General features: G+C 43.1%; 1 protein-coding gene across 3 annotated transcripts in view; it reads left to right on the top strand.

Annotated features, from left to right (window-relative positions):
- The first annotated feature begins 4,462 nt into the window (after positions 1-4,462).
- LOC309521075 (carbonic anhydrase 15-like) overlaps positions 4,463-9,299 on the top strand; it is a 45,639-nt gene continuing 40,802 nt past the window's right edge. The window contains exons 1-3 of one of the 3 annotated variants that reach the window (XM_082203372.1): positions 4,463-4,657; positions 4,692-4,792; positions 7,929-8,203. In XM_082203372.1, the coding sequence (XP_082059498.1) occupies positions 8,134-8,203 (70 nt within the window). In that variant the 5' untranslated portion in view covers positions 4,463-4,657; positions 4,692-4,792; positions 7,929-8,133. Of the gene's footprint in view, positions 4,658-4,691; positions 4,793-7,595; positions 8,204-9,299 lie in introns of those variants that run through there. The other 2 variants (XM_082203371.1, XM_082203373.1) reach the window with 2 other exon arrangements.

Raw genomic sequence — 9,299 nt, 5'->3', positions numbered from 1 at the left:
CTGGTAAGGGGAATTTGGCTGTGCTTGCATTTTCATGGGGTTCTACCTTTAATTTGGAACCGAATGCAAACAAAAGGGGACAACTATCCTAACGTGGATTTCTGGGATGCGGGTGGCGCTGTGGGTTAAACCACAGAGCCTAGGACTTGCTGATCAGAAGGTTGGCGGTTCGAATCCCCGTGACGGGGTGTGCTCCCATTGATCCGTCCCTGCTCCTGCCAACCTAGCTGTTTGAAAGCACGTCAAAGTGCAAGTAGATAAATAGGTACTGCTCCAGCAGGAAGGTAAATGGCGTTTCCGTGCGCTGCTCTGGTTTGCCAGAAGCGGCTTAGTCATGCTGGCCACATGACCCGGAAGCTGTACGCCGGCTCCCTCGGCCAATAAAGCAAGATGAGCGCCGCAACCCCAGAGTCGGTCACGACTGGATCTAATGGTCAGGGGTCCCTTTACCTTTTATCCTTCTAACTGTGTACGTCTCTGAATTTCGCGATGCAGTTCTGTAACCAAAAAGGGGCGCACAAACATATGTACTTTACGGAAAATCATGCATTAAAATGCGTATGCTTTTAGTAAAAGTAGCATGGGAAAGAACATTGCGTTACAGATAAGAGCTTGCAAAGGTGTGTCTTTTAGGTGCATGGATGGTGGGGAAATTTGATCAAGGTCTCATTTGAAGCTGAACCTATCAAATCTGCACTTTCTGAAAAGATTATGAGAACGGGATCAGAGCTATCCCTCAAAATTTGAACTCATCGGAATTTAGCTATGGAGTTATCCAAACAAACAATGTTTACCAAAATGCATATATTAGGGGAAAGCTTGCCTAAAAATGAATATATTGGTGAAGATAACACAGGCACAAACATATTCTGTTAGGGGAAGTTGCTTTAGAAATGTGTATGGTAGTCAAAACTGCATATGAAAAAGTGTGTGTCAGAAGAAATTCACACTAAAATGCTGATGAATTTTCAGGAGGATTTTTTAACCGCCCCCCAATTTCTTCAAAATGGGGAGAACTGAATTTACGACTGGGAAAATGAGAAATGGAGAGAACAGAAATTCACAGAGCCCTCCATCGCTAGTGAGAAATGAAGGGAACTGGGAGATGAGGATATATTCTGCAGAGCCAAAAAAGGTTCCTCTCTCATGTCTTCGAATTTGGGCATGTTTATCTGGTAGCTTCTATGTTCCCTGCTGTAGTAAGGTTAAAGCTTACTGGGAAATGATATACAATGCACTGAAAAGGATGTTCAAAATAACTTTTGTAAAAACAAACAAACCCAGAAGTATTTATTTTGGGAATTATGGAGACAGAACTACCTAAATTGTATAGAAATTTATTTATGCTACTTGCCCAGAAGTGGGAAGAAGCAGAAGTCCCAGTAAAGGAAGAACTGATACAAGAAGTGATGGAATATGTAGAAATGGCGAAACTTACTGGAAAAATAAGGAATCAAGATAACAAACTTTTTAATAAAAGAATGGAAATGGTTTATTGAATATTTACAGATAAATTGCAAACAGATAAAGACATGAGCAGGATTACTGTAATAACCTGCAGTTTCATTAGAGTGTATATTTAAGGTAGATAATGAAATGAGCAAATTAAATGAGCTTGGATATGCAGTAGATTAAATAAATAAGTAAATTTAAGGAACTGCCGAAAGAGGGGTGGGGGGGAGGAAGTCAAACTTTGAAATGTTGAATTGATTGTAAACGAATGGAATGTATAAACTTGAAAAGTATAAATAAAAACTTAAAAGAAGAAGAGGAGTGGTACAGGTCCCACAAGGTAGACTCAATGTGGGACTCTGAGGCTCCTGAAAGGTTGTGGTTCGGGTTTCAGCCCTCTGCCATTTATGATCTTAAGCATGTAGCATCGATCTCCTGTCATTTCATGGCTCAATGAATTGCGCCCAAGTGCTGAGCTAGCTAATTTGGTAGGTGGATGCAGAACTCAGCGTTTTGAGATTTTCAGCTTCCTTAAAATAGTAATACAGTGGTACCTCAGGATAAGTACTTAATTCATTCCAGAGGTCCGTTCTTAACCTGAAACTGTTCTTAACCTGAAGCACCACTTTAGCTAATGGGGCCTCCTGCTGCTGCCCCGCCGCCGGAGCACAATTTCTGTTCTCATCCTGAAGCAAAGTTCTTAACCTGAAGCACTATTTCTGGGTTAGCGGAGTCTGTAACCTGAAGCATATGTAACCTGAAGCGTATGTAACCCAAGGTACCACTGTAATTGCAAGCTTTCAGTGCTTCTAGTATGTGGCAAAGTCTCAGAATCCAGAACTAGGACTGATCAGGATACCAAGGGTTCTTCGTTGCCCCAACCACTTGTTTACTGGCATAAGTTTTCCTGGTATTTGAATGATTGGTATTAATAATTGTATTATAAATTGGTATTGTCATAATGAGGCCATTATTGGATTGTAATTGAAAACTAATAAAAATCATTATTAATTGTGCAAAATGAGCAGATATTTGAGTTTTCAAAGAGAATACTGATGTAGAATCTGATTTTTCTTGGGTTTTTTTTTTCCATTTTGCTTTTAGCTCACAGCCCTCCTATTACATTGTAAATCATGTTGCATGTATTGATCGATGACAATAACGGCTGCATGCACCCAATTAATGTTGCTTACCATTTCTCAAAAATGACACTTAGGGCATGTGACTTCTCCTAAAACATAACAATGCAGAGAATGAGCTCTTGCCAATATGGTGTTGTTCAACTGTACATTAAAGGTAAAGGTAAAGGGACCCCTGACCATTAGGTTGAGTCGTAGCTGACTCTGGGATTGCGGTGCTCATCTCGCTTTATTAGTTGAGGGAGCTGGCGTACAGCTTCCGGGTCGTGTGGCCAGCATGACTAAGCCGCTTCTGGCGAACCAGAGCAGCGCACGGAAACGCCGTTTACCTTCCCGCCAGAGTGGTACCTATTTATCTACTTGCACTTTGACGTGCTTTCGAACTGCTAGGTTGGCAGGAGAAGGGACCGAGAAGGGGAGCTCACCCCGTCGCGGGGATTCGAACCGCCGACCTTCTGATTGGCAAGTCCTAGGCTTTGTGGTTTAACCCACAGCGCCACCCGTATCTCAACTGTACATTAGGCTATGTGTATATTCCACATCCTACAAGTTACAATCATAGCCTGAGAATCTGATTCCCCTGTATCTTTAAAATATCATGCAGCTAGCCCTCATGGTGGAGGAGAGACCATGCTTGAAATGCCTTCACTATGCTTCCTGATCTGGATTCCCTTCTGCTTCCTCTTCTTTGTCCAAAATTCCAAGTGCTTTGAACTAACGACTTGTTTTAAAAGCCAGTGCGCTAGGCAGAACAAAGCAATAGTAAATTAGAGCCTCTGTGGTTTATTTAACAAAATGCATATACCACTTGATTGTCAGAAAACCTCCAAGCAGTTTACAAGAAATGCTAAAACTATCAATAAAAACAGTTAACAACAGTCAAAAACAGATACAGTGGTACCCCGGGTTAAGGTATTTTTCGCTCTATAAGACGCACCAGACCACAAGACGCACCTTGTTTTAGGAGGAGGAAAACAAGGAAAAAAATATTCTGAATCTCAGAAGCCAGAACAGCAAGAGGGATCGCTGTGCAGTGAAAGCAGCAATCCCTCTTGCTGTTCTGGCTTCTGGGATAGCTGCGCAGCCTGCATTCGCTCCATAAGACGCACACACATTTCCCCTTACTTTTTAGGAGGGAAAAAGTGAGTCTTAGAGAGCAAAAAATATGGTACTTAATTCGTTCCGGAGGTCCATTCTTAACCTGAAACTGTTCTTAACCACTTTAGCTAATGAGGCCTCCCGCTGTCACCGCGCTGTCGGAGCACTATTTCTGTTCTCATCCTGAAGCAAAGTTCTTAACCTGAAGCACTATTTCTGGGTTAGCGGAGTCTGTAACCTGAAGTGTATGTAACCTGAGGTAGCACTGTAATTAAAATTAACAGTAAAAAGAAAAAGATTAAAACACCTCAACATCTACATGCCCAAACATAACAGTTTTAAGCAGGTGCTCACAAGAGTGCAGCCAAGTCCTGGGTTCAAATCTCCCCAACGCCATGTTTTCACATCTTGCCTCTGGCAGCCCTGCATCGTCATTCCATCTATTAACCTCTGCTGCCGTGGGAGGAACGGAATATGCTGGGAAATGGTATAGCTGGCTCAGTGGCGTAGCGTGGGTTGTCAGCACCCGGGGCAAGGCAAGTAATTTGCGCCCCCTAACCTGTGGATTTGCGCCCCCTAACCCGTGGATTTGCGCCCCCTAACCCGTGGATTTGCGCCCCCTAACCCGTGGATTTGCGCCCCCTAACCCTTATCCCCAGATGTTGCGCCCAGTGCGGCGCCCCCCCCCGCACCCCCTACGCTACGCCACTGAGCTGGCTGGCGCTCTGAACAGGAGCCGCAGTATTTTGTTGCAGGACCCCAGTTCTTTGCAACATTGTCTTGTAAGTACTATCTTCGTACTCAGAAATAAATGGGGCTATTTTATCCAACCCACAGCTTTATGGGCTTTTCAAGGGAGGTGGTTCAAAGTTGATTTAAGTAGCTTTAAAAGGGAGGGGAGGTTTAAAAGTCCACCTGACAGCTCCCGGAGTCCTTTACTGATAAAAGTTGGCAGATATTTTCAAAGGGTGAGCCTTTTTATCAGGGTAATTTGATCATTAGCGCTCCTACTCACACAGCAGAGACTCAGTTGAGACTTGACCCGGCGCCATCTTCCCCAGAACTCCCATTTGTTGGGATAAGACGACAACCCTGTACGGTAGGTCAGAAAGGGTTTGTTATGCGGCTGGGCAAGCTATGTCCCTTGGTTTAATTTTGTGGCACTGGAGAGTGGGGTAGAATGGAGGAAAAGAGGGTGGGATAAAGAGAGAAATTGGATGCACACAGACACACATTTCGCCCTCTAACCTAAGGAAACTATTGTTTTTAAATTAAGCTTTCTTTCTTTTTTTTAAACATAATTTTTATTGAATTTGTCCATGCTTCATTTAATTCAATACATTTTCCCATCTATAAGACAACCTCATGTATAGGACGGCCCCTATTTTGGGGGACTCTTATTTTGGGGGGGAGATGGCACAGAGTTGTTCAGCTTTTTTTGGCGGAGGATTGCCCAGAGTTGTTTAGGGGGAGATTGCAGAAAATCGCTCACCCACACACGTCCATAAATCCACCTTCTGCCTGTCCCATCGCTGGCAGAAGCTGCTACTGCTGGAGCGTCGCCCAATCAACACCACCCATCAACACAGCAACCAATAGCATGCACAATAGCCGCTGACAGCTTTGGCAGCAACCAATCAAGCATCCACTCTATGCACTACCCATGTATATGACGCCCCCAACTTTTTAGCATGATTTTTACAGAAAAAAACATAGTCTTCTACACGGAAAAGTACAGTAATTTAAGGTATGGCATGCATATATATATATAGTTTCTCAAATTAAAGTTTTACAATCATATATCCAACATACATCTTAAAAACAAGATTTCAAAGAATCTCCTGGATTCCCTTCCTCCCCTTAGTGGGTCCTATTAGCAATCATTTCCTCCTGCATCTTTTATGATAATCCAAATCTTTTACCTCTCCATTGTGTCCAAAATCCACCATTAAACTGCAAGCGTTATTCCAATTGTACTAATGATTTTAACTGTTTAGAATGGTTTTTAAAGTAAGTTATAAATTTTCCCCATTCCTTATTAAAATTTTGGTCTTCCTGATTTCTGATTCTTCCGGTCATTTTTTGCCATTTTGGCATAATCCATCAACTTGATCTGCCATTCTTCTCGGGGAGGGACTTTATCTTATTTCCATCTCTGGACCAATAATATCTGTGCAGCCGTGGTCACATACATACATAAATAGTCAATTCTGCTGCCTTGGGATTTTGGCACCTAGAATTCCTAAAAGGAAGGCTTCAGTAAGGCATGGCTTATATAGAATGACTAAAACAGTAATGCCAGTACAGAAATAAGTAAGTAAAAATGTACTATTGAATAGAAGGCAAACACCTGTTTGCTTATCTGCAGTAAGGAGCAAGGGACATGTTCTGTATCTTAGATGCAAACTGTATACCTGAAGGAGCATCTCCACCCCCATCGTTCTGCCCGGACACTGAGGTCCAGCTCCAAGGGCCTTCTGGTGGTTCCCTCACTGTGAGAAGCCAAGTTACAGGGAACCAGGCAGAGGGCCTTCTCGGTAGTGGCACCCGCCCTGTTGAACGCCCTCCCATCAGATGTCAAGGAAATTAACAACTATCCGATTTTTAGAAGACATCTGAAGGCAGCCATGTTTAGGGAACCTTTTCTATCTAATGAATTATTGTACAGTGGTACCTCGAGTTAAGAACTTAATTCGTTCTGGAGGCTGTTCTTAACCTGAAACTGTTTTTAACCTGAAGCACCACTTTAGCTAATGGGGCCTCCCGCCAGTGCTGTGCTGCCACTGCACGATTTCTGTTCTCATCCTGAAGCAAAGTTTTTAACCCGAGGTAATATTTCTGGGTTAGTGGAGTCTGTAACCTGAAGTGTATATAACCTGAAGCGTATGTAACCTGAAGCGTATGTAACCCGAGGTACCACTGTATTTTAATGTTTTGTTGGAAGCCACCCAGAGTGGCTGGGGAAACCCAGCCAGATGGGTGGGGTATAAATTATTATTATTATTATTATTACTATTACTATCATCATCATCATCATCATCATCATCATCATCATCATCCTAAGCTCCCCTTGAGACATTCTCCTTATTGTGCAATTATGCTGATTTGAGCTCATGAAGGTACTGGGGCCATTATACATGATGATACGGCTTTCATTATTTGTTTGCCAGTGTGTTTTTTTGGGATGGACACACTGCTTTGTGTCTATTGCATGCATGTCTTGTAACATCTTGCTGAAATCCTGTAACTTTTTATACCCCAAATCCGATTTTTTTTGTCCTCTTCCCCCCACCCCCAGCAAGAGTGCTCATCTAGACAGTAGTGACACAGCAACATTGGGGGAGCGTCGTAGAACGAAGAATAAAGCAAAAATGATCACTCTATTGGTCATGCACTGGCATCAGTGAGATATAGCAGAATACCCCCCCCCCAAAAAAAAAAATCACCACTCTGGACTGGTCACAAGTTTTGCAATCAGTTTGCTTAATGCAACAGAAGGATAGTTAAGACATCCTCTTTTTTAAAAAGGCATCCAGCAATTTTTAAAAATAAAAAATTCCCTAAGTCCAAACCGGGTCTGTAATTAACCAGATCGCAGGACCTTAAATAGGGACTGCTTACCAGAAAGATAAGAAATCAAGATAACAAACTTTTTATATAAACGAATGGAAATGGATTATTTAATATTTACAGATAAATTTCAAGCCAATAAAAACATTGGTAGGATTATTGTAACCTCCTGCAGTTTTATAAGAGTATATATTTAAAGTAGATAAATAAATGAGCAAATTAACTGAATTTGGATCTGCAGAAGATATTAAAAAATAAATTTATGGAACCGACCGCAGAAAGAGGGGGGAGGAAGTCAAGTTTTCAAACGCTGGAACGATTGTAAAATTAATGAGATGTATAAACATGAAAAGCATAAATAAAAACTAAAAATAAATAAATAGGGACTGCTGTTGGATATAGCAAGCCTTTCTTGTCCGTAAGATCCTTTTGATCACATTGGCATCGCTTCCTTCCCACCCCTGATGTCAGATATCAGGGCTGGCAAATATACATTATTTTTCAAGTGAGGGTTAACCCTCCTGTTGCCCCTCATTTTTAGCCTTGCTTCTTGTCAGGAGACAAAGAGTTAAGCGCTCAGCCTTGGTCTCCTTGCGATGAATATTTAACAGCAGCCGGTACAGAAGAGCTGGCGCTGGAGATCTCTTCTTCCCCGGCTTCTCTTGACAGCCGTGGCTGGTGTAGAAGGAGCTTCCTCCGGTCGGGGGATTGATGCCCGGGGACTTTCTCCACAGCAGCAGGAGGAAGAAGAAGAAGAAGGGCGCAGAAGACAGACCTGAGGACACCGCTTGCTGGATCCTTCCCCCTGCCTGGGGTTTCCAGCGCATCACATCCCTCGGGGAGTCTCCTGACTGCCAGGACCCGTCTGGCTGCAATGAGGATGCTGCGTCTTCCTGGGATAACTTTTCTCACTTTGCCTTTTGTCATTCAGGCGGGCACAGCAGGTGAGCTGGTCATTGAGAGATGATGCTCTTTATCTCTCTTCTGAATGGATGTGGTTAGGGATGGGTGCTTTAGTCAAATTTCAATTTCTCGGTTCGGTCCAGTCTTCCCTTCCGCTCTCCACCTTTTGCCCATCAATTTACATTTTAAAGCAAAACAAAACAAAATTCTCAGTCCCCGTGAGAATTCGTGTTAGTGTCAATATCCTCGTTTTTCTTTGTAACCTTACCTAATACAAACATTTTTTTGGGCAAAGCTGGTTCCTCATACACCATTTTTAAAAAAGCACACCAAATATATGCATTTTAAGGCAGGTTTTGCTCGTGTGTGTGTGTGCGTGTGTTTAAAAAAATACATGTTACCTGGCTGGAAAAGTGCAAATTTTGATGAGTGGCTGTGGTCTGGTTCAAATCGGGTAGAGTTTGCCTTGAATTGTGAACTGAACTGAATACACCCCCCCCCCCAAATCACGAGTTGGAGGGACCTTCTCAAAGTGTGGGTGGATTGCTGGTCAATAGTGCAGTTTAGACCAGGGTTCAGCAACCCCTTATCTCCCACCTGGACCCACATTGCTCTAGACACCTGTTGGTCTTTGGCCAACTCTATTGAGGCTCCTCAGCGCTTCCTGATGCTGTTGTACCGAGACAGAAAAACCTCCCTCAAATTCCGGACTGGGCTGCCATTGTTCGTTCTCAGCTGGGTGTCAATCTCAATTAAGCGCCGTGCTTTGTAATTTGCAGATGGGCTAAAAGAGAGGCGTCCCTGTGCCAGAACTTTGAAGTCTTCTCCTCCATATTTAACAGGAGTCACTGATGGGTTCTCCTGCTGTGTGTGAGAGATGGAGATACTTTTAAATGAATCAGAGGGCTGATTCATGGCAGGTAGTATGCACACCTAAGCCTTGAGAATATTCAGACTGGATCTGTGGCCACATTGTAATGGCCACATGGCCGTCTCTCTTGGCACATGCTGGAATCATTCCAGCATGTGCCCATGCTTGTTGCAAAAGGCAGGAATATGTTGGTGCATTGGGATTGAGGTCCATGCTGGAGTCGTTGACAGTGTGTGCATGTCAATGTAAAATTTGGCCACGCATCT

The sequence above is a fragment of the Podarcis vaucheri genome (genome assembly GCF_965113315.1).
Source record: "Podarcis vaucheri genome assembly, chromosome: 16".
In the NCBI taxonomy this organism is placed as follows: Eukaryota; Metazoa; Chordata; class Lepidosauria; order Squamata; family Lacertidae; genus Podarcis; species Podarcis vaucheri.
This window is presented reverse-complemented; position numbering and strand designations above follow the sequence as displayed.